The sequence below is a fragment of the Eretmochelys imbricata genome, chromosome 6, assembly GCF_965152235.1.
Source record: "Eretmochelys imbricata isolate rEreImb1 chromosome 6, rEreImb1.hap1, whole genome shotgun sequence".
Lineage (NCBI taxonomy): Eukaryota > Metazoa > Chordata > Testudines > Cheloniidae > Eretmochelys > Eretmochelys imbricata.
In genome coordinates, this window is record NC_135577.1 from 109,913,726 (window position 1) to 109,940,226 (window position 26,501).

Here is a 26,501-nt window from a genome sequence, read left to right on the forward strand (position 1 = left end):
ATAAAAGGGGCTCAAGAGTAAACAAAGAATGAATCTACCATGGAGGAGGATTATCTAGCAATTGAATTCCCACCATAGCATCTGACTCTGTATAAGCAGAAGCCATCCTTTCTCTGGCCTTTATATGATGGAGTCAGCCATTTTAGGGTGGGGGAGGTTATAAGATTTGCTTTTTACCTTTTGCATTGTGATTTTATTTTTCTAAGAAGAGTATTGATTATTGTTTGCTTCCTAGTACAATATTATGGTTGGTTTATACCTGATCATTTCTCCTGCTGAATCCTGCCAAGCAAATTGTGATTATGTCCCTTTAAAGGTAAAGGATTATAGCAGCATGGCTTGTTTGTATAAGGCCAGTGTGGGAAGTATCATTTAGTTGCGGAAGCTAAGTTGTGATAGCTGATAAGAGGCATCATACATCCTGCATCTTGGCAAGAGGTTAGATTAGATGACCGTTTAGGGTCCCTTCTAACCCTATGGTTCTATGGCATTTAAATTCTGGCCAGGCAAGGCCCCTTACACCTAAGTGTGGGGACAGAAGAGAGTATATGGCTGTGGTGATTGTGAAATCAGATTATGCGGTGCTTCAGTGTGAGACCATGCCAATGCCATGGTATAGCGGGGTGGTCACCTGCTCCGGGCCTGAAAGGGTTACAGCCAGCCCTGGGAGAGGGCTGGGGCTGTAAGCCAAAGACTAGGCTGATGGGGAAGGCAGCCACAGCTGGGGCCACGCCCCAATGAGGCCACAGCTGGCCCTATAAAAGGCTGAGAGCCAGGCACTCAGGCAGTCTCTTTCTAACTGTGGAGAGAGGTGGGACTGGCTACTTGGGAGCTCACCAGGGTACCTAGAGTGAAGCAGGGCTGGGGAAAGGCCAGAGGAGCTGGGGAGCTCCAGGCTGGAAAACCCCCAGCCTGCAGGCCTTGCTGAAGGCTTAAAGCAGGTATTGGGGTTGCAGAGGGGCAGCCTAAGGGTAGGCAAAGGCAGCAGGTCCAAACCCTCCTTGCTGATAAGTGGTACAGACTGCAGTGTGTGGGGGCTAGATGAGGACTGGCAGTAGCCGCTGAGGCAAGGTGGGGATTCCCCGGGGCGGGGAGACCCAGAGACTGCCAGGAGACTGCAGAGGGCAGAACACTGAGGGAAGGGGCACCGGGGTCTGGGAGGAACACTGGGGCCTGAAGCAAGTGGGACACCAGCCTGCAGAGGGCACTCTGGAGGCTGGAGAGCTAATTCCCAGGATGACCAGCGGGAGGCACTGTGCTGGTGAGTCACATCTTGCCACACATGGTTATAGTGAGTAGATGGACATATCACCAAGGTGATGGCCCTGGTCTAATAGAGAAGGGTGTCAGGAACAGACTGGCTGGATCACAGCCTAGAATGCTACAAGGACCGGTCACAGTGGACCTGTTCCTTTGCTAGTGCATATCTCACCAGCAGCCCCAATTCAGATTTGCACCTAGTGCAGATTTCCCTGTTGGTCTCTTCACCTGTGCAGTGAATGGCCTGCATTTTTATCTGTCCGGGCACAACTGAAAATTGTCCGTAGCCCAAAAGTAGAGACCTTCTAAAAGAAAAGCCAAGGTGTGTTCAGCATCCTTGGCCAGTTTGCCCTGAAGGTGTCAATTCCCTGATGTGTGAGTGCACCTTGCTGGCCAGGGGATGGAGCATTATAACAATGGGTCAGAGGGAGGCTTCTTATTCTGTTCTCTGTAATAACAATTGAATCAGGCTGGGGCAGCAACAGGTAAGGGTAGGTCACAGTAACAGGAAAACACAGCTCAAGGAGGGAGCAGGGCATGTTTTACTTGTGCAGTGTTTACTTTCTTTGTTTCTACTGTTGCTTCCCCTAACTGCAAATCACAAGTGGCCCAGGAGGTCTTCGTTTTTCTTGTCTGAACATTTTCTCATGGAAAAGCATGGAAGGTCCCCTCTGTCCTCCCTCCCCTTTTTTGCCAAGCAGGGAAGGTGGCTCATCCCACCGGGGTAACTGTTACCCGCTCTGCCCCATCCTGTGCTGGGGCTTCGTCCTCTGCCACCATGTGGCAGTGCCTCACCCCGGATAAACTCTGGCTCCTAACCCCTGCTATTTTGCTCCTTTGCCCCTCCCCTGCCTCTACTTCCAGCTGTTTGCCCCCCACCCCCATGCAGTCAGTTTCCACCCCCTGCTCAGACCCTACCTACCCCCGCATTTGCTCCCTTTGCCCCCCTTTAACTTTTTAAATCCCCAGTGAGGGCAGCGGCTTCAGCAGACGTTACTGTGCAATGAGCATGCTCCATAGGAGCCAAGCAGCACTCAGCGCACTGCCTGCCTGCCACCCTGCCCAGGGTCCTAGTGCCTGGGAACCTGATCCAGCCGGGATCACTGGGCCCGCAACCTTGCGGGCAGAGGAGGCCCTGAGCATCCTTGGCTCCAGCCAGACGCTGCTGGGCCCAATCCTATGGGGGGCCCTGATGCTGCTGGGCCTGATCCTGTGGGCTGCCCCATTTTGTGCCCCTGGCAGCTCAGCGTCCTGGTCAGCTGCCCCACTCACCTTGCCCTAATTATGGCCCTGTATGAAACTGACACTAATTTGCAAAATGTAGCAGTATCACAGAATCTACTTTTTTGACATGAAACTTCTTCCAAAAATTTTTGCCCAACGAGACCTGTTTCTTTTAAGTGATATCTCCATGACAGACTCACCTATCCTTGAGCTCTGGACATTGCTAAACTGTAGTCATATTTCATTCATCTGAAGGTTCCCCTGTTGGAGATGTTGGAGAATGAATTATGGACATGAGACTAGATAAGCCCCAGAACATGCAAGATTTGAATAAAGTAGTGTCTGGAACCCCAGAGCTCTGCTCCTCACTCATAGACAGGAATCAGAATAACCACCAGTGGAGTGCTCAAGTGTCTTAACACATTTTGTGGCCTGACACTCATTTATACTGATCTCTCTTTACAATGGGTATAAATGTAACTTCTCTATTTTACATTGCAACAGTGGCCATAATATAAATGAGAATCGGGTTCTCATGGCATACTAGTACCTGAAACCCTAACCCCATTCCCTGAAAATGGCTGAGAACTTAAAAATTGGACAGAAGCAGACTGCAGTTCCCAGTGATGATTGAATCTGGTGATATTCTAAACCAGTGTTTCCCAAACTTGGGACGCCACATGTTCAGGGAAAGCCCCTAGCGGGCCGGGCCGGTTTGTTTACGTGGTGCGTCCGCAGGTTCGGCCGATCGCGGCTCCCACTGGCTGCAGTTCGCAGTGCCCAGCCAATGGGGGTTGCGGGAAGTGGCACAGGCCGAGGGACGTACTGGCCGCCACTTCCCGCAACCCCCATTGGCCGGGCACTGCGAACTGCGGCCAGTGGGAGCTGCGATCGGCCAAACCTGCGGACACACCAGGTAAACAAATCGGCCTGGCCCATCAGGGGCTTTCCCTGAACAAGTGGCGTCCCAAGTTTGGGAAACACTCTTCTAAACAAAAAGAGCTCTCAGTTATGCTTGTAGCTGTCCTCAGTGCTTCACACCAATTCAACAGATATTCTAGGTTTCAGGGTGATGTTTCGGATTATTGCATATTCTGTGTGGGTATTTGTGTGGAGGGTGTGTGTGTGCTGGGAGATTTGTGTTGATTTGTGCAGGTGGACCAAGTAATCCACCTGTGCAATCTCCTTCATACAACCAGTGAAATTGTTGCATGCAAATTTGCTGTAGATTAAGGGTGTTGGTTGGTTGAGTTTCCTCTGATATCCCAATGTATGGCATAGATAGATACATGCCTTGCTATAGCTGTAGACCACCTGGGTGTAATTTCTGAAGTCAAAATGGTGAAGAACTTAAAAATTGGACAATAAAGACTGAAAATCCCAATGATTTGAACCTTGTGATATTGTTTGTATTTTACTTCTCTACAAGTTGATGATGACAGGAGCATGCAAATCTTCTCCAAATCCAGATCTTGACTATGCTATGAACAGACGTTTGTAGCAGCAGAAGCTGAAGTTCTTAATCTGTTAGCTTCTGGTGTAACATGAATTTAGTATGGTAGTGCTTATTTAGACCATACTAACATTGATTTTTTTTATCTGAATAAGGACCGCATGTTTCAACCTTTAGCCACGTTCAGCAGGGATAGTATGGATTACATTTTGTTTTTCGACTTTCAGTTGGGCAACAATACTTGGCTAGAGTCACAAGGTTGTTAAAGTTTTTTTTAAAAAAATGTTTTATAGGTCAGTATTTAAAAGCAGGCACAGGTTAGGAGAAAAACAACTGATACACAAAGAAAAATCTCAGTTTTTTTTTCTATTTAATGGAACTAATTTTTACGCCACTTTTAACAGTAGGCACAAGTGAATTTAAAATTCCAGATTCCTCCAAAATAGGGCAGTTACTAGATTTGGTTTTTTTTTGCCTTGTCCACCTAATATTTTTCTTTTCTGTTTTTTTTTTGGGGGGGGGGGGAGGATAGATGCAAAAACAAAGCAAATTTAGGCCCCAATCCTGCACCAGCAGAGAAGCATTCAGAGCCCTTTGTCTGAACAGCATTCTTTTAACTTCAATGGGACTCCGCCTGCAGACATGCTGTTGTAGGACTGTAAAAGTATTGCCTTTGTTCCCCAACCTCCTCCCTGTTCATTCCATTTGGATATGTTAACTGTTCAGTACCCAAATATGAACCAAAATATATAGGCAAAGGTAAAGCAAGGCTTGCATGAGTTTGTTTTTTGCCTATTTTTTAAGTTTATTGGGATTTCTATAAAACAGCACCATCCATCCAGAGGCTTTAAATGCTTTTGAAATACAGTGAAACACAAACTGACCTAGACAACAAAAATCCGTCCCGCTGCTTCCCCAACACAGAAAGTGGGGGGAGAAAGACCTCTGTGATCCTAGCCTACAATAATAGCCAGCTCAGCTTTTAATTCACCCCACTCTTCCGAAAAGCTTGGGCTTTGCAATGTGTGCTGAAAATCAAATGATTTGGGCCATTTGAATCAAGCATGGCACCCTATCTGCTATAATCCTCCTTGTTTTTATTAGTTTCCATTTGATTTTGTCTGGTTTTGCCAACAGGTTCTCCTGTCTCAATGTTCAGAAGACAAAGCAACTCTGAGATTAAGTGCTCCATAAAGTCTTGGAGATCCTCTTCAGTTCCTGTGAATCAGTCTTCACTTCCTCTCATGCTGGAAGGAATAAAGAAAGGTGAGGGTCTCCACTGGGACCATGTCCTGTTCCACTCATTGCGAGATTCTCTTCTCATGCTTTAAAGCACAGATTCTCTTGTGGGTCTGAGAGCTCATGTTTATTTCGAAGTATCTGGTATGACCTAGAAAACTGTGACTTTCTATGAGTGCCTGGAGTTACCTCTTTCTTTCTTTTTGTTTACCAATTGGAATTTTGAAGTGTCATTATTTAGTTGCACTGTGGTCGCAATGACAGCATGCTAGATGCTTTCCGAACACAGCTGGAGACACAATCCCTGTTCCAAGGATCTTACAATAAAAGAAGAAATGAGCATATCATGGATGGGGGACAAGGATATAATCAAATATATATAACTTAAAGACAAATCTGCTCACTCTCTCCATCATTGCCCCTCACTTTATCAATTGTTTTCCAGTTACTAATGTCTTGATGTTTTATTAACTATGGATCACATCTTGCATCCTTTATTTGCACAAAATTCCTGGGATATGAATGGGTCCAAGGATATTTGGAGCCTGGAGGAGAAATCTTCAGATTTAAGGTTCTGTTTCCAATTTTTGGTTTAGAGCTGGGGGTGGGGGGAGGGCTTTAAATTGTGCATTCCTGGATTCCCTCCCTATTTCACCCTCCAATGTCTAACAATCCATTTCCTGTCGTCCTCTTTTTCTAAATCTGAAATTCCCCCATCTTCATCAGGCACATTGTCAAGCCCAGTTTGTTTTGCATAGCTCCAGTCTGCCTCTCCATTCAACTGTTATATGCTATTCTGTGCAATATGCCCCAGGTGTTGCACTAGCATCCTTAAAGGGCTGTGTCAGCATTAAGTATGTATGTGCATGCATGAGGGATTGTTAAAGGACCAGAAAGGAAGGTGAGTTGGGAATGGATGGTTACAGGGTTGATGTGAAGGGTCCAGGAAGGGTAAAGACCTGAAGACCTTCTGAGATCCAGGCACTGCAAGAGAATTCCTCACAACACAATGTTTACAATTGTTGTTCCATGCATATCCCTCCTCAACATCACACCCACATTTCTCTTTAAAATCTTCCTAGAAATGAATATTATGTTAAAAGTGCATTAACAAATAAGCATCCCCACTGATGAAATTACAGGGTATTTTTACAGCTCCAAGCAGAGTGTGACTGTATGTTCATGTGCTTTATTCATAATGCTTATAAACCTAGAGGCCCATACCTGGTGCAATAATTTCTCCCCCTTAGTTACTAACTGGCCTATCGCAGTAGGACCAATGTTGACACAGAAATGAATATACTGAGACTGACTGATAGTTATGACAGAATATGAAAACTCTCCAAGCTCAATTAAATCACTTGATAAAGCTGAATGAATGTACCAAAGAGCCATGAAAAATTTTTCAGTTTGGTCATTTGGATTGCCTCATTTAAATCTTTTTTTCTTAATTAAAACCTAAATATTACAAACCTAAGGAAAAAGAAGATATTAACCAGAATTCTTTTAAAGCCAAAATTGTCCAGCCAGATCATCAACTGATATAAATTGACACATCTTTGTTGAAGTTAATAGAACTATGCAGATATACGCCAGCTACAGGGCTGGCTCATTAGATTGATAAAGTCATGCTCCCTGGTTTAGTATCCCCTTGTGTACAACACAAGCTTAATCATACCAGTTATGCAGCCATTTGTCCTGTAACTTAAGAACCATAAAAATATATTTAATTTTTTTAAAAAAACTTACCATCCTGTAAAGTTTATCTTCCAAGTCCTGATTAATTCTTTGTAAGGCTAGGTAATTGTTTTGTATCCTAAAACAAAGATGAGATGATATAATTAGAAGGTTTGCATATTTCTTTTTACCTGTATTTTTGCACCTCAGCATAAACTTGGGCTCCCATTAATATTAAAGTATATTTACTTCTGCTGCCTATCAATAGTTAGGAGTTTAATGACTGGAAGATAGCTAATGTAACCCCAAAGGGCTCTAGAGATGATCCCCAGCAATTACAGACCAGTAAGTCTAATGTCCGTACTGGGAAAATTTAGTTGAAACAATAGTAAAGAATAAAATTGTCAGACACATAGAAGAACATAAATTGTTGGGCAAAAGTCAAAATGGTTTGTGTAAAGGGAAATCATGTCTTACTAATCTATTAGAGTTCTTTGAAGGGGTCAACAAACGGGTGGACAAGGGGGATCTAGTGGACATAGTGTACTTAGATTTCCAGAAAGCCTTTGACAAGGTCCCCCACCAAAGACTCTTATGTAAATGAAGTTGTCATGGGATAAGAGGGAAGATCCTTTCATGGATTGAGAACTGGTTAAAAGACAGGGAACAAAGGGTAGGAATAAATGGTAAATTTTCAGAATGGAGAGGGGTAACCAGTGGCGTTCCCCAAGGGTCAGTCCTAGGACGAATCCTATTCAACTTATTCATAATTGATCTGGAGAAAGGGGTAAACAGTGAGGTGGCAAAGTTTGCAGATGATACTAAACTGCTCAAGATAGTTAAGACCAAAGCAGACTGTGAAGATCTTCAAAAAGATCTCACAAAACTAAGTGATTGGGCAACAAAATAGCAAAAGAAATTTAATGTGGATAAATGTAAAGTAATGCACACTGGAAAAAATAACCTCAACTATACATACAATATGATAGGAGCTAGTTTAGTTACAACTAATCAGGAAAGAGATCTTGGAGTCATCGTGGATAGTTCTCTGAAGACGTCCACACAGTGTGCAGCAGCAGTCAAAAAAACAAACAGGATGTTAGGAATCATTAAAAAAGGTATAGAGAATAAGATGGAGAATATCTTATTGCCCTTATATAAATCCATGGTATGCCCACATCTTGAGTACTGTGTACAGATGTGGTCTCCTCATATCAAAAAAGATATACTGGCATTAGAATAGGTTCAGAGAAGGGCAACTAAAATGATTATGGGTTTGGAATGGTCCCATATGAGGAGAGATTAAAGAGGCTAGGACTTTTCATCTTGGAAAAGAGGAGACTAAGGGGGATATGACAGAGGTATATAAAATCATGAGTGGTGTGGAGAAAGTGAATAAAGAAAAGTTATTTACTTGTTCCCATAATATAAGAACTAGAGGCCACCAAATGAAATTAATGGGCAGCAGGTTTAAAACAAATAAAAGGAAGTTCTTCACACAGAGCACAGTCAACCTGTGGAACTCCTTGCCTGAGGAGGTTGTGAAGGCTAGGACTATGACAGGGTTTAAAAGAGACTAGATAAATTCATGGAGATTAAGTCCATTAATGGCTATTAGCCAGGATGGGTAAGGAATGGTGTCCCTAGCCCCTGTTTGTCAGAGGGTGGAGCTGGATGGCAGGAGAGAGATCACTCGATCGTTATCTGTTGGGTTCACTCCCTCTGGGGCATCTGGCATTGGCCGCTGTCAGCAGACAGGATGGACCTTTGGTCTGAGCCAGTATGGCCATTCTTATGTTAAAGCCCAAGGCTTTAGCAATATATTTACCATCCACTTCTTGAGACAACCACTTTGTCATATTTTCTTACTATATTTAGAGGCAAATTGTGCCAGAAGCCCCGAAAACACAAGAGCCAGTGCCATTCCCGGGCATAAGTATGCATAGAGCACCAGAATGTGAGAACCTGAACAGAGGGACTGTATCCTGTGCACCATGCTAAGGAATTTTGGTGGTGGAGCTGGGGGAGAGGCATGGTCTGCAGATTATCAACTGCATGGATTCACAAACTTTTCAAACCTGAACATTAAGTTCCCAATGGCCCCTACCTGCATACAGAAGGGGCCACTGGCAACTTAATGTTCAGGTTTGAAAAGTTAATCTAAATGCTTCTCAAATCTCTGCATTGGACATCTTATGGGAACAGACCTAAGGCCTTCTTCACTATGATGTCCTAGGCAATGGACCCTGCTAATAGTGAACTTGGATGTAATGAACAACTGGGCCTAGGCTGAGAAGTTTGAATCTGAATTCAGCTTCCCCAAAGTACAGTGGGCCTAGAACCAATGGTTTTGGTTTGACCGATTATAGAGATAGGGAAAAGCTTTGAAATGAGGACTGAACTATGGATTCAAACTGCCCTAGAGTTGGGTGAGGGGATGATCAGGCCTATCTCTGATTTAGAATGAAATAGAATGGCATCTCAGACCTATTTCCACTGCTTTGTGCTGTAAAGATTTTCCTTCCAATTATATGGCAAAATTCCCCATTTAGAGACTGCACCAGCAGATCATAATTCTGGGATTTCGCTTTCCCTATCTGCGCAGAATTATTCTGGGGTTGCAGGGTAGGGAGAATGGAATCTAGGTGTTAAGATCTGTGAGGAAAAATTTTGCCCCTAGTAAAGCTGTGGAAAAAGGAGGACTTCCCTTTGGGGGAAACTCCCACCGGGGAGGAGGGGTCAACTCAAGGCCCTTGAGCCCTATTTTGAGAGCCTAAAGAGGGCTAAGATGCTGTACTGAACTTTTGCTGGACAACTACACAGAGGTGAACTTCACCCTAGAAAAGGGCTCTGTGGTAATGCTGTCTGCCAAGTGGATGACCAAATTGGTGAGAGAGTGTGTACAACGAGCCCTTGTACAGGACTAGAGGTCAGTTCATGAAATCACCAGCTGAACTGATTACATCTCTTGATGTCATTGTTACAAATTTCTAGGTGATTAAATGGCTTGGCTGGAGTTCACAGATCTCTGTATCTTCTCTATTCCTATCACATGCAGCAATTCATATTAAGCCTCCATATAGATGTCTGCTTCTGCAGCCACTATATATGCTGTCACTGCTAGCCAGATTCAGCATGACAAAGAAAAGTCTGAGGCTGTATTACACCCTACCCACCTTCCTCCAGCAAAAGCAATAGAAGAGAGAGAGAACAAATGCTACAGGTATGTCTACATAGCAAAGAGAAATCTGTGGTTGGCCTGTGCCAGCCGACTCGGGTTTGGACTGCGGAGCTGTTTCATTGCTGTGTAGACTTCCAGGTTCAGCCTGGAGCCCAAGCCCTAGGACCCTCCCATCCTGCAGGGTCCTAGAGCCCGAGCTCCATCCCAAGCCCAGAAGTCTACACAGCAATGAAACAGCCCAGCAACCCGAGCTTGAGTCAGCTGACATGGGTTTTTCTTTACTGTGTAGACATACCCTATGAGGCTGCCTGTCTACACCCTTAAGAAAGTTACAGGCATAGAACATGACCTAATGCTTCTCTAGCTTGTTAGTTATCTATGCTGTTCAGATGGGGGCATACGATGGAGAGTAGCCGATCCCTGGGGCTTTGCTCCTAATCGAGCACAGGCCTGATTCTGCACTGTTTTGCTATTGACTTCAAAGAGCACAGGAGCACATTAACACAACTCTTCCTGTGACACATAATAACCTCCTGTGGGCTGTAATATTTTGGTCTAATTTTAGTTGTTGAGCTTAGTGTGGATGCTGGGTAGTGTTGGTGGCCTGTGATATAACAGGAGGTCAGCATAGGGCCTGGTCTACACTAGGAATTGACACTTCTGAGCAATGCACTTAAACCAACCTAACCCCCCGGGGTAGGCAGTGTTAGGCCGACAGGAGAATTCTCCCATCGACCGAGCTACTGTCTCTTGGGGAGGTGGATTGCCTACGCTGACGGGAGGGTTTCTCCTGTTGGTGTAGAGTCTTCACTGGAGCGCTATAGAGGCACTGCTGTGGTCGCACCACGGTGCTGCAGTAGCGGTTTCTGTGTAGACAAGCCCTAGGTGATCTGGTGGGCCCTTCTAATATTAAACTCTTCACTCTGACAGTGCCCCCACTCCATGGGGTTCAGTAGGCATGGGCCACTGCTCCCTGCTTCTCCTACTCTTAACTCCCTATTTCATTTCCATCCAGTTTTGCTCTATCCACATGAGTTTGTGGCCTGTAGCATATAAACCCTAGCTCTCTGAAGTACTCCTTTTCAAATCAAATTTTTAGAAAATTAACAAAGCTCACTAAACAAGAGCCAAACCTCAACAAAACAGTGACAGCTGAGGTGTTTAATGCCAATTTTGTTCAGTCTTCACTAAAAAGATAAACTGTGACTAGATAATTAACACAATTAATGTTAATGACAAGGGGGAAGGAACACTAACCTGTTCCTTTCCTGTTTTGGCTTAAGGATACTTAGATAAGTGAGATGTATTCGAGTCAACAAGGCCTGATGAAATTCACCCAAAGGTATTTGAAGGAACTAACTGAAACAATTTTAGAATCATTAGTGACGATCTTTGAAAGCTCATGGAGGATGCGTGAAGTCCCCGAGGACTGGAGAAAGGTACTTAAAAAGGGGAACCAAGAGCATCTGGAGAAGTATAGACCAGTAAGCCTAACTTCGATGCCTGGAAAGATACTGGAACAAATTATTAAACAATCATTTTGTCCAGTCCTAGAGGATCATAGGACTATAAATAAAAGCCAACATGGATTTGTCAAGAAGAAATCATACCAAACCACTTTAATTTCCTTCTTTTGCAGGATTACTAGCGAGTGGATGGGGGAAAGCAAGAGATGTGATACATTTTTATTTTAGTAAAGCTTTTGACAGGGGACACATGAACTTCTCATAAGCAAATTAGGGAAATGTGGTTTAGATAAAATTACTATAAGGAAGATGCATAACTGGTTGAAAGACCAGAGTAATTATCAAGAGTTCACCAGCAAACTGTGGGGATGTGTCCGGGGTTGGGAAGGGGACTTGCAGAGGTCTGTCCTTGGTCTGGTACAATTCAATGCTTCTACTCATGACTTGAATAATGGAGTAGAGATTATGCTTATGAAATCTGTGGAAGACATCAAGCTGGAAAGGGTTGCAAGCACTTTGGAGGACAGGATTAGAATTCAAAACAACCAATGAGAACTAGTCTGAAATCAACATTATGAAATTGAATAAGGTGCAGAATACTGTACTTTGGAAGGAAAAATCAAACACACAACTACAAAAAGGGGAATAATTGGCTAGGCAGTAGTGCTAAAAAGTATGTGGGATTACAGTGGATCACAAATTGCATATGAGTGAATATTGTGATGCAATTCTGAAAAAAGGCTAATATAATTCTGGGGTGTATTAACAGAGTGTTGTATGTAAGACATGGGAGGTAATTATCTTGCTCTATTTGACACTGGTGAAGTCTCAGCTGGAATACTGTGTCCAGTTCTGGGAACCACACTTTAGAAAAGATGTAGACAAATTGGAGAGTTCAGAGGAAGAGATACAAAAATGATAAAAGGTTTAGAAAGTCTGACCGATAAAGAAATGATAAAAACACTGGACATGTTTAGTCTTGAGAAAAGAAGATGGACTGGGGGAGAGGAGGAACCTAATAACAGTCTTCACATATGTTCCCTATGTCCACAGAAGGTAGGATAAGAAGTGATTTGGAATAATCTTAATCAAAGGAGATTTCCCTAATATCTAAGATAAAACTTTCTATCTATAAGGATAGTTAAATACTGGAATAAGCTTCTAAGGGAGGTTTTTAAGAAGAGGTCAGACAAGTACCTGTCAGGGTAGTGTAGGTATACTGGGTCCTGCCTCAGTGAAGAGGGCTGGACTAGATGACCTCTCAAGGTCTCTTCCAGCCTTACATTTTTATGAAAACCCCCACAATATAGAAGGAGCTGAGCTTCAGAAAGTGTTTCTATTGAGAACTGTATGCAAAGGTAGTCAAAATAAAGTAGATAAACACACGCACGCACAAAACCCAAACTGGAAAAATAAAAGACCCACGGGGCCAAAAGAAGTGTCAGTACTGTGAATGGGGAAGGGGAAATGGACCCAGAAATATATATGGAAAAAAGCATTAAAGGTATGAAAGGAAAAGAATATAATATTAAATAAAATCTTTTGGCAATACATTTAAAAATAAAGCAGGAGTGGGGAAAATTAATCTGAGCTGCAATGAACAAATGGTAACATAACCCCACTTGTAGAAAAAGCATTCACCCAGATTGTCTGTCTGAATTTTGCAGTGCCTAAGACTTTCAAATTGTAAATCTGGCAGCTTTGTAAATTTCAGTGGTAATTGGGTTGACTGAGCTGTGAATTGCCTTTTACAAAGAATGAATTATTTGATGTGACCCTGTTCATTTATTATGTTTTTGGTGCCTTCTCTGTGTCCTGTAGTAAATTCAAATTGTACGGCCCCGTTGTGCTCTGTATGTGTGGGTATGTGCACCCATGCAGTGCAACTGCTCATGTTTCTGAGGGTCTAACAAAAAGAATTCTGATCATCACTACCATTAAATATCTGTGGTCTAATGTAGCAGAAAATACCTTCCCCTTGCAAGATAAAATTCACCCCTGTGCAGAGAGCTCATACAAAGCATGTGCACTGAGACCTCAAAATGTTGGTTAAATGGAGCATAGGCCTTGTTCCTCTGCGCAGGAGGAAATTTCACCTAGATAGCAATGCTGCTTTGAAGAGTGACTACAAATGACACCTTCTTATTCAACAGGTTTGTTCCTTGTCTGTTCTCTAAAGTTTTATCTACTTTCTTACAAATATAAGATGTTTTTTCTCCTACTAGCGCTGCAGAGGAGCCAACACAGCTGTGAGGCCCCTGTTCAGGAACCCACTTAAATACATGCGGAAGTCCATCCCCCTATAGTGAAGCACTTAAACACATATGTTTAAGTGGATTTTACTCCTTGTGCAGCAACAGAATTCTATTCTAAATTCCAACTGGAGATGATGGGTTTTGCACAGTTGTTACTGAAGACATAATCTGAGAGTTGTACAGATGTGGGCGTGGGCCTAATTTGACCAGCAGAACCTTTATTACTGGTTGGAGTACAAAAGAAGGAATGATTCCAGCAGGGCTCCTTGAGCTCAGTTTGAGTTTTCAGGACTGGTAGTCAAAATGCATGGTGTGTTTTTTTTTTTTTTTTTTACTCTTAAACTGAGCACGCTCTTAAACACAACACAGGTTAGATATTGGGAAAACCTTTCTAACTATAAGGGTAGTTAAACTCTGGAATAGGCTTTCAAGGGAGGTAATGGAGTTCCCATCATTGGAAGCTTTTAGAAACAAGTTGGACAAACACCCCTCAGGGATGGTCAAGGTTTACTTGGTCCTGCCACGGCACAAGGGGCTGGACTTGATGACTTCTCGAGGTCCCTTCCAGCCCTACATTTCTATGATTCTGATATGGAAATCATTGCGAGGCACACGGAACCCCGCAATGCCATTTCAGCCACTTTTCAAAGCAGAACTATAGTCTAAGGGTGGGAATTTCAAAATTGCTCAGCACTGGCCAAACCCCGCTCCCTCTGATGTCAATGGAAGTTTTACCATTGAATTCAGTGGGAGCAGTTTAGGTCAACATGGTGTGCTTAGAAAATCCTACTCCTTTAGAGAATGATAGGCCACCAAATCATCTAAATGTACCCTCCCTAAACAGGAGATCGTTGTGTTTAAAACAAACAAAAAAGACAGTTTGTTTTGGCATTACTATAGATTAAATGAAGGGTGTGGGAGGCTTTTGAAGCAATGGCTAATGGAGCGTCCAGCCTTCAAGGAGAATGCTGCTCAGAGCAGCAGTATGACTTTAATGACTGAAATGTTTTTTAGTGTACAAGTGGGACCATGTTACTCTGTGCTTATCTAGAACAGTTGTTCGCATTTACCTTTCTCTTCCTTTAGAAATGAACAACGTGGGAGATAAATTCTTGGTGTTATTATATTGCTCTTACTGTTCTTTACACACTGATCTTCATACAGTTATTTTTACATGTTGCTGACACTCTTTTGGATCATACTTTTGATTAAAATGTTTGTTTCCAGTTTGGGGATTTCTAGGTGTTTATCTTGCCTCATTTTTTTTATGTTTTTGCTATTCTCAATAGAAACGATTTTTAAAGCTCACCTTGTAAAGTATTTTGGGCTTCCCACATGATAAGTCTTCGGAGGAGAAAGCACCTGCCTGGAACATAATTTTTTTTGCATAAATTTTCTTCGTAATAAAAAACCAACTACCAAGTAGAGTATTAGAAAAGCTCTTAGTCATTTGATTTTAATACTTTCATTTATTGCAAAGAACATTATCAATGGAAACACTTTATGGGCCTGATTTTCAGAGGTTCTGAACATCCACAGCATCCACTGAACCTGATCCATTGTGCACTGATGTCAACAGCAGTCTTTCTATTGATTTCAACAGGCACTGGATCTGGCTCATTGACCTGAACTGAAGTACTAGGTGCTCAGTGTGACCTTACACCCCATATCCTTCATAGAAATATTGTTATGATATGAATATGGCATAACTAAGATGTTTTATGCAAGATGAGTCATGCAAGGTATCATTGGAAAGGTTATGATTTACTGAATGTGATTATCCAATTTGTATGCATGTATCATTTACGTATCTGAAGTTAGAAATATTGACTATTTAATAATTACAACTGTGTTTTCACCTGGGGAATGCCCACCAGAAATATGCAAACAGCCTGGATGGGCCATTAGAAAGGATAATAGGACTTTGAAGATACTAATCTCCCTCCTTCCTGAGAAGTTTCCTGGGATGCTGCTTTGACACTGCAGGGTCATGTGATCATGTCACCTGGTACAGGATACCATTCTGACATGCTGGTACTTTTTCATGGGAAGGGGTGGGAGTCAAACTGGGAAACAAAGGATTCCTGCCATATACAAATCCTATTTAAGTCTCAGGAGTGAGTTAATCTAGACTCTTCTCCACTGCCTCCCCACCCAAGAAGGAAGACTGCTGAAAACACCTGAAGCAACAAAGGAATTAAGCTGGGGGAGTCAGGCGCTGAGCACAAGGAAGAAAGGTCAGCCTGTGAAGGGTATACCTGGAGATTTAAACTGCAAGCAGTGCAGTTTACCTTCAAGAAACTCTGCAACCTGCCTAAAACAACATTCAGGGTGAGAAATTACTATTTGTAGCCAATTTTTTTAATGGATTCAGTCTAGTTTGCGTGTTTTGTTCTATTTGCTCAGTAATGTGCGTTCTCTTTGCTATACCTTATCACTTAAAATTTACCTTTTGTAGTTAATAAACTTGTTTTTTGTTTGTTCTAAAACCCACTTTGTGCAATTCATAATTGGAGGGGCAAAAAACTGTGCATATCTTCCTCCACATTGAGGGAAGGGGCGAATTTCATGAGCTTACAACGTATAGATCTCTATACAATGCAAGACACTATAATTTTGGGTACACACTCCAGAGCAGTAGTGGGCAACCTGCTATCCATGGGCCGCATGCAATCCATCAGGGTAATCCACTGGCAGGCCCCCAGACAGTTTGTTTAAATTTGAATGGCTGACCGCAGCTCCCAGTTCGCCATTCCCAGCCCATGGGAGCTGTGGGAAGTGGTGTGGGCCACAGGGATGGGCTGGCCGCCACTTCCCGCAGCTCCCATTGGCCAGGAATGGTGAACCACAGCCACTGGGAACTGCGGGTGGCTGTGCAAATATAAACAGTCTTTCTGGCGACCCGCCAATGAATTACCCTGATGGGTCGCATGTGGCCCACCACTGCTCCAGAGGGTATGCGCACAGGAGTGTGGGGCAATTCCCCAAGCTGAGTCCCCCCACACAGAGCTGATTGCAGACTGTGTGATTCTACAGCTGGGTGTCTCCCTACCTGTGTGTGTGCTGGAAGGAGGCTTGAGAGCCTGTTACAGCAGCACAGAGTAAGGAGCACCCAGGCTGGTGGGACAGGCAGGCTCAGTGAGCCCCCAGTACATCAGCTGGTGGCCTAGAAGGGGGGTCCAACCCATCACACTCAGAACTTCTGAAAATCAGACCCTACCTATATAAACAACCTGTCTACAGACCTAATATTGCAGTTTTTACTCTAGCAAAACTCCCACTGACTGCATGATTAGTCTTTTTATAATGTTCATGGCTCCTTCTGAGATCCAAATGTATATTATAAATAAGCAGAGATGGTAGGGAAGAAATTATATAGTCCTGATGGAAGGTTTATTGCACATTTTCTAAAAGGCAAAGTTGAAGCGGGTTTTATGGCAGAAGATGGTTACTATGCTTAAATACAGAGGCATGTTCCTATAAGTATTCCAAGCATAGTGAACGAGTTACCTGGATGCGCTTTTAAAAGTTGCATCAAAAGGGAGCATCTCCGATTAATTTCAAGTCTGAATACACATTTTGTGGGAGTTTTTTATAACATGACTGAAATATCTGACTTACACTTTAAGCAGGATGTGCCTGAAGTAAAATATTATTTCAAATCCAGAAAGTCCCAAATATTCCCTGTTCTATACCTGCGCCTTTCACTTGCCCTGCAAAATGTACTTCTTCAGGAAAAGTAATTTAATGTACAGTCAGAAGGATGGTTAACATGGCAATTTATTGGAAAACAGTGTGAAAGGGTTTGGAGAAAACTATACTGAGAATGGAGTTATTTTGAACGGCTCCGATGTAAATGAAGCGATAGGAGAGAGGGGGAAAAATGTGCTGTAGACAGAAGTAGTGTGGACAGCTGACTGCCTGCTCTATGTAGAAGCCAGTAGATGGCAAAATCATGTAAAGCAGTCTATGCTGTATCTCTTGATTTAGGCCTTGATTCAGGAAACCATTTTTCTTAATTTTAAGCATGTGCTAACCTGATTTCCTGTACTGGTGTCTTAAAATTCAACCTGTTAAAAATTCTTTATTTATAGCAATTACCTGTTATCACTTTTATTAATGCTACAGTCCAATTAAGAAACGTTATGCACGATTTCTGTTTCTACTTGGAAAGGTACTTTTGTACCTGCATTAGGTGTGATTCACTGTCCATTTTCCTACATGATGATGCCTTCAGAAAAAGTTCAACTGCATTTTTTCATAAATAAATGAATCTTTTGGTTCAGAGTTTTTCAAAAGTAATGATTTTAAGAGTCATGTGCACACTTAAGGCTAGAGCCTGCTCCCTTTTAAGTCAATGGGGACTAGATTATTACGATTATTTATACTGATTGGGCCCTAAATTTAGAACAGGCCTGTGCCTTATTTTCTGCACAGTTTGTGTTATTTTTAAATAGAAGGCTTTTTGTTTCACGTCATACGTTTTGGAAGTAAATGTAACATGTTTTACCATGCCATGATATGAAACTTCATAACATTTCATACATTGAACATAAATTTTTCTCACCTTTGAAAAACAGGGCCTAATTCTGCTCTCACCAACGTAAATGCAGCATAACTCAACTAATGTCAATGCAGTTACACTGTATTTAGTAAAGAGAATATAAATATCCTTTGTGTTTATGATAGGTGTGTGTGTATATAATAATACACACACACACACACACAATGTATGTCATTAATTATATAAAGTTTATATAACATACAATACACACTATGCACACACAAATATACACACACACACGTGTGTGTATATTTGTGTGTGCATAGTGTGTATTGTATGTTATATAATCTTTATATAATTAATGACATACATTGTGTGTGTGTGTGTGTGTGTGTGTGACACACAGACATATATCTATATATATATATATATGTGGTATGTAACAAATATGTGTATGTGCAATGTGTACTATAAACATGTTTATATAATGAATGGAGTGAATATCTATACATTGTTAAGTACAATAGTTTGTATATTCCCAATACAGTTTATTTATTAAAAAAAAATACCTTCTCAATTTTTCGGTTACTTTTTCAAGTTCTTCCTGAGCACGTCTCAGTTCAATTTCAAGATATTGGCGTGTAGAATCAAATTCTGTTTCAAGCATTTCCAGTTTGTGGGTAGTGTAGGATAGGCGCTTCCGTAATTCCCCCTTCTGTTCTTGCAAAGTACTGGAAGAACAAACACTGCAGTTATAGCATTTAGAAGTTCTGGAAGACTCTTTAATGATCCACTATTTTCAAGTGGCCTCATTATCCATATTTCCAAAAAAATTATGGCTTTTGTAGCAAGAAAGAGAACAGTATTTATTCATTTGTTAACTAATTTTTGTTATAATTTTATTTAAAATAATCATGTTGACAGTCTCTCTCCATCCATCCTTTCTAGCCAAATGCCATCACTGGACATCATTGGTAGCCAAATGCCATCACCGGACATTTTGTGGAAGTATCCTCAATAAAAATATAATACATTTTAGAATACATTAAAAACCAAATTTTGGTTTTATGTGATGTCTTTCCTTCTGAAATGATTTAAAACTACTTTACGTAATGCTATGTACAAACAGCTTCAATTCCCCATCTGTAAAACAATAATAATAATAATAATAATAATCTGGCTTTGTCTATTTAGATTACAAACTCTTCATGTCAGGGATTGTCTCTTACTTTGTCTGTACGGCGTACAGCAAAATGAGGTCCCGATAAAAAGTTGTTATGCCTAGCTGCAACTGTAATGTAATAATAATACAGACTCTGCTAGTACTTCATTGCTATGCTGGCTTTGAGCATGAGCTCAGGTCCTGATATGGTACTTGAATACACTATGACATAGTGGCATGAATGTTACCAAATGAATCACATTGTCACCGTAATAAGGCATCTTGCCCCTTTAAGAGCCCAGAGCCCTTGGGCCAGTCAGCCCTGTTCAATCAGCCCTGCCCTGCTACACCTGCACTAGGTGTTGGAGGTAAGAGGAAGGAAGCCCAGCAGTGGGAAACAAACTGGAGAAGAGTGCAGAAGGCAGGCAGAGGCCTGTGGAGGACTCCAGGTAAGGAAGCCTAGGAATGGGTCCTCAAGAAAGAGCAGGGAGTAATCTGAAGGAGCCCAGGGGGCCTGAGGGCAGAGAGGGTAAGCTGCCCACGCAGGACAAAAGCTGAGCACAGAGGGTGGGCAGAAAAGTGAGCCCTGTACAGTCACCTTGCTTACTTTTGATATATGCTAAATATAACATTTGATAAAATAAGGGCCCAATCCTGATTCCTTTGATGTCAATGGCAAAACTACCATGGATGTCAAAGGAGCAAGGTTTTGAACGTAAACACAGCTTATGCCTGTACCTAAACTTAGTGTGCTGGGGCCTGAAAGAATGTCAAGGGGCTACATACCATTGGTTAAAGGCCACATATAGAATTACCAGTCTCAAGAGAACAGAATCACCCAAAATCACGAGAGTGGGGCCCAAAATTTTGATTTTAAAAGTTATCAAATCATGTTTTTTAGGCTGTCTTTTGACTTTTTTTTTTAACTCCCCTCCAGTCCTCTGCTAATGTGTCTAAGATGATTTAGGTTGAAAAGTCAACCTTAACGGTGTACAAAAATGTGTCTCCTGGTTGGTCAGATGGAGACTCCACTTACCCTCTCCTCACCCCTGAGGTTGGGGACCCGCCATCTGCTATCAATCCCACTCCAAGCTTATTTCTTTGGGGAAAAAATGGGCTGGCTTGAGACAAACTGACCTAATATGAGTCACACTCACACAGAATTTGTTAATGTGTAGGGTTGATGAGTTACAGATACACAGATTAAAGAACTTTTTAATTTATATCAATCACTCATAAGTGATAATGTCTCAATAGAGAGACAAGATGAGTGAGGTAATTTTACTGGACCAACTCCTGTTGGTGAGAGAGACAAGCTTTTGAGCTTACACAGAGCTCTTCTTCAAGTCAGGTTAAAAGAAAAGGAGGACTTGTGGCACCTTAGAGACTAACAAATTCATATGAGCATAAGCTTTCGTGAGCTACAGCTTGTTTAGCACAAGTAGTTCACTCATATTTCATGGGACCATTCAAGATGAAGTGGCCCATTAACTTCCTTACAGTCATGGGTGGGGAAGGAAAGGAGGCGTTGGAAAGGCAGCTGTGGGAGGACTTGGAGGGTTGTTACTGGGTTATAGAGTGTTGTAATAGGTGATAAATCCAGTCTCTGTTCTGTCCATGATTTTTAGTGTCTAGTAAAGTTATGAATTTAAGATCCCAGGCTTGTCTTTTGAAAGTGTTGTGCAAGTTTCCTTGAGGATGGGGACTGATAGGTCAGATATGGAATGATTGCTTTGTGAATAGTAAAGGAGTACTTGTGGCACCTTAGAGACTAACAAATTTATTTGAGCTCAAATAAATTTGTTAGTTAGTCTCTAAGGTGCCACAAGTACTCCTTTTCTTTTTGCGAATACAGACTAACACGGCTGCTACTCTGAAATTTGTGAATAGTGTTCACCCACAGGTGATATTGTGTTCAAGCACACTATGGCTTTGTTATGGGATTGGGTCAGCTTTTGCAAGAAGCAACAATTCCCTGAATCTCCCCGCTACTACTTCTCTGCCCAAGACTGGGCAGTTCTCTCTGCCTCCCACCCACCCCTAATCTCCACCCCTCCCTACTGCCCCTGACATCCCCTGCAACCCATTCCCCGTAACTCCTAAATTGCCTCCTGTTCCCCCATGCCAACCCTCTCTCACTTGTCCCATCCACCTTTCATAGTATCCATACTGCTCCTCACAGTCTATGTCCCGTCAAGCCCCCTGAACCAAGAGGCAGCCATTTTGCCTGAGGGTGTGTCTTCAATCTCATTGAAAATAGAGGGGGGTGGCAGCCTCACTTCCACAAACAGGTAGACAGTAGGGAACAATGGCCATCTTCAGCCCCGTTGGCAGTAATAGGAGATGGTGGCCAAACTAAATCAAGGAAAATTCATGAGTTGGTGCCTTTCATCATATTTTCATGAGACAGGTAAAATCTATTCCAGAATTGCTAGAGTCCAGATAAAATTTTGAGAGTTGGCAATATGATACTTATTTGACTTGTCTTTAATACACTGGCTCTCATTTGTATCTCTTCTTTTTGTTACAAAAAGAACCTACGTATATTAAAGGAAAAAGCTTTAAAATTCCTGCTTACTGTAACAGAGTAACCTAGACCTTGGAAATAGCCTAATGTTTTGCCAACACTGTTTCTGTTTTTATTACTTTTTTTTTTGCACGATTACAGTTGTACTTGGCTTACCTCTAGTAGTTACTTTATTTTAAAAATAATATATCTTAATTCAGAGAACAAATGCTTCTCGGCTTAACACAGTGGTCTGGATTTCTATTTTTCCACTTCTTCCTAAAGGATCAGTACCTTGAAGGAACTATAAGCCAAATATAGGGCTGGATCCAAAGTGCATAGTGAATCTATCCATGGACTCCAGTGCATTTTGGAACAGGTCCATAGTGGTTGCTTATAGGAAAGTATCTTTAGAAATATGCATACAGTTATAGTCGGCCTTATAATTATTACTATGATACATTACTCTATGAGCATGTTAGGAAGACGAAAGGAGAAGAAGCAGGAATACTGTGTTAAATGGAGACCCATTTGTTGCTTATGGCCTCAGTTCAGCAAAGCATTCAAACGTGCTTAATTTTTTGGCAGATGCTTTAGTCCCCAAGAAGTCAGCTTTGAAGGGTATAAGTATTTACGTGCTTTGCCAAAAATGGTGGGTTATTCACCTGCTTAAAGTTAAGTACATGCTTGAATGCTTGGCTGACTTAGCACCATAGGCAACAACTATAACTATGTAAAATTGAATAGAAAGTGTTGATAGAACATATTTAAGCTACTTTCAAGACCAGGGTTACTCTGTTTCAGTAAGCAGTGATTCTGAAACGTGGGGCTGTCCATATACTGAGAAAAGGAGAGGACCATTTCTAGAGACGTAACCCAGTGACCACCTTTTTGACTAGAAAGACAAAATTGTCCAACATTTACCTTCTAGTATCAACATTTAAAAATGAATTAAAAATTAACAACTCCTATTTAACATCCATTTTAACTCATTCTGATAGATAAACTGGATTGCTTTTTAAGTTTCTTTTTAAGAGTTAAAAAGTATACAAGAGAGTTTGCTTTAGTAACATGCTGTATATAATATATTACATTCAGGTTAAAAAATTGATGATAGGGTCAAAGGTGTGTGTGTAAAATATATATATAATTTAAAATAAAATCTATTAATAAAAACTTACAAAAAGTTTGAAAGCTGAGAAATATAGAAATAAGATTTGGGGGTGGGTGGGCAGGAAGAGAGGGAAGGGAAGAGAGAGAAAGAGTGGGAATGCTGAAAACCAGGAAACTCTGCCAGATGTTCACAAACAAATACACCAATAAAGCCGCAATTCAGGAAAGCACTTGAGCATGTGATTAAGTCTATCCTGATTCAGGACAACACAATGTACATAACTTTAAGTGTGTGCTTAAGTCCTATTGATTTCAATGGGATTTAAACACATCCTTAACTCTCTTGAATAGGGATTTTTTCCTGAATCGGGGTCTAATAAATCTCCAGTATTGGGATTAATAATGAAAGCAGTGATGGATCCTAACGTGTGTTAGCATGGAGAAGGATTATCTCTGGCTGTATATTTCTGCATGAATGAATCACCATACACACACCTTACCAGTTTCAAGTAAAGGCCATTGCTTTTTTTTTTTTTTTGGCTGATTACACGCAGGCTTTACTTTGCTTCCGGTTGTCCATGGAAAAACACAGGAAGCAACGGTAAAACAACAAGAGACAGAAACAACGCTAGATAAGGGAAGAATATTTTCTTTCAGAAAGAAAATGTAATAGGTCAAGTTCAGAACTCACATAACTCCAAGAGAGTCAGTGGAGTTCAGGGATGAATTTGGCACAAATTTTCTTTTTCACAATTTTAAGAATACTTGACATGCTTTCCTGCATTCTACATATGGGGTGCAGCTCTGAAACCATTTCCTCGAGGGAGTGAGAGAACCTGGATTTGTGCAGGAAATGGCCTAACTTGATTATCATGCACATTGTGTAAAGAGTTGTCACTTTGGATGGGCTATCACCAGCAGGAGAGTGAATTTGTGTGGGGGGGTGGAGGGTGAGAAAACCTGGATTTGTGCTGGAAATGGCCTAACCTGATGATTACTTTAGATAAGCTATTACCAGCAGGACACTGGGTGGGAGGAGGTATTGTTTCATATTCTCTGTGTATATATAAAGTCTGCTGCAGTTTCCACGGTATGCATCTGATGAAGTGAGCTGTAGCTCACGAAAGCTCATGCTCAAATAAATTGGTTAGTCTCTAAGGTGCCACAAGTACTCCTTTTCTTTTTGCGAATACAGACTAACACGGCTGTTACTCTGAAACCATACAATGTTGGAAAGGGTTCACTCTGTTTTGATATAGCACTGTCAAGAAGGTATGAGACAGAGATTGATCAAAGGTGGAGTTTCAAGTAGTCATGTCAATTACGTTGCATTTTTTCTTTCCTCCTAAACAATGACCTTCCAAAAGCTCGTTCCATTTAATACAAAAGTGCCTTTCTTTTCCAGTTGTCATACACCAATTCTGCAGAGGCATGATGACCATACCCTCTTAACTCTAGAGAATCACTACATTTTAATTCAGGATTTACTATTGCCAACATGCATTCACAGTTCTTCATCACATGGCATATATTCTATATTATAATTAAAAACACAGGAAAATGATTTAGTGGGGAAAATAATTGAATGGACTTCTCTCTTTCTCTCCCCCCCTCCCCTTACATTAAAGCATCAGGACAAAGATTTAAAAAAAGAAAAGGCAGGAAAGGCACATTTGCTAACAACTTCAAAGACCATGACCATGTTTACACTACAAAATTATGTTGACCTAAGTTACCTCAGCATACAGTTGCTACACTTATTAAATCACTTGTGTGTGTGTGCGCACTTGGCTCCTTGAGTTGGCAGCATGCTTCCTTACCAGGAACACTTGCATCAATGCAGAATGCAGTGCAGTGTGGGTAGGTATCCCACTATGCAATTTGCCATATTCCAGAGCAACTTTTGGGAAGTTCTTGCAATGCCTGATGGGGCCAAAATGAGTTGCACAGGGGTGACTGGGAGCATGGGGTCAATTTCCCATAATACACTGTTCTCCATCCCATAATTTCATCTGCCACCCATAATATTTCATGCTTTCTTTTCAAAGTCCCACAAACCCGCACATCTGTCTTTGCTGTCCACCATCTCTGACAGGAGTACTATTGTCATGAGTGTTGCAAGCACAGGGCACCTGATCCTGCAGTATTTGCAGAGCTGTAAGAGGAACTGCGGGAAACAAATGACTCCTTGGAGGCTAGATTGCTGTGGGACATAGGAAGAAACAATACAAGGCTGTTGGTGGCATTCATGAAGCAGCTGGAGATGGTGGAGCACTGGTTCTGGGCTCAAGAAACAAGCCCCGACTGGTGGGATTGCATTGTCATGCAGGTTTGGGATGACAAGCAGCGGCTGCAGGACTTTTGGGCGCACAGGCCATATTCCTGGGTCCGTTTGTCAAACTTGCCCCAGTCCTCCAGTGCAGGGACACCAAAATGATAGCTGCACTGACCGCTGAGAAGCGAGTGCTGATTGCACTGTGGAAACTTGCAATGCCAGAGTCGGGAATCAATTTGGAGTTGGAAATCCACCCCATGGGCTGTTGTCATTCACGTGTGCAGGGCCATTAATCACCTCCTGCTACACAGGACTCTGACTCTGGGCTATGTGCAGGACATAGTGGATGGTTCTGAAGTAATGAGGTTCCTGAACTAGGGTGGGGAGGAGTGATAGATGGCACACATATCCCTATTTTAGCACCAGACCACCTTGCCACAGAGTACATTAACAGAAAGGCTTCTTTTCTATGGTTATGCACATGCTGGTGGATCACTGGGGATGCTTTTACCAACATCATTGTGGGCTGGTCAGCAAAGGTGCATGACACGTGTCTTTACAAACACAGGACTGTTCAGAAAGCTGCAAGCAGGAACTTTCTTTCCCAACTGGCAGATTACCATTGGGAACGTTGAAATGCCAGTAGTGACCTTGGGGGACCCAGCCTAACCCTTGTTCCCCTGGTTTATGAAGCCATACACCAGCCATCTCGACAGCACCAAGGAGCGCTTCAACTGCAGGCTCAGCAGGTGCAGAATGACAGTTGAATATGCCTTTGGTCATTTGAAGGGTCATTGGCATTGTTTACTTAAAAGGTTGGACCTCAGTGAGAAAAATATCCCAACGGTTATAGTTGCCTGCTGTGTCCTGCATAATATATGTGAAGCAAAAGGGGGAAAGTTTCTGCTGGGGTGCAGGGCAGAGGTGGAGCGGCTGTCTGCTGAATTTGAACAGCCAGATACAAGGGCTATGCAAAGAGCTCAACATGGAGCTATATGGCTCAGGGAAGCTTTGAAAGACCATTTTTATAGTGAGCCAGAGGATTGTGTGTTGCTGTAGTGTGCTCTACCTGGCCTTGCTCTTTTGTGGCCCAGAATAAATTGTGTAGGGATTGTTATGTATGTAGGAATCTAACATTGTCAATACACCTATTAATATTGTTTGTGAATGATGTTATGAGTTCTGT

At 42.0% G+C, this 26,501-nt stretch overlaps 1 protein-coding gene across 1 annotated transcript in view; it reads right to left on the minus strand.

Annotated features, from left to right (window-relative positions):
- The window catches only part of BEGAIN (brain enriched guanylate kinase associated), a 139,790-nt gene that overhangs the window by 88,782 nt on the left and 24,507 nt on the right, over positions 1-26,501 (minus strand). The window contains exons 3-5 of the mRNA XM_077820009.1: positions 18,829-18,990; positions 15,065-15,121; positions 6,926-6,992 (exon numbers count right to left, since the gene is read on the minus strand). Coding sequence (XP_077676135.1) covers positions 6,926-6,992; positions 15,065-15,121; positions 18,829-18,990 — 286 coding nt within the window. The remainder of the gene's footprint in view (positions 1-6,925; positions 6,993-15,064; positions 15,122-18,828; positions 18,991-26,501) is intronic.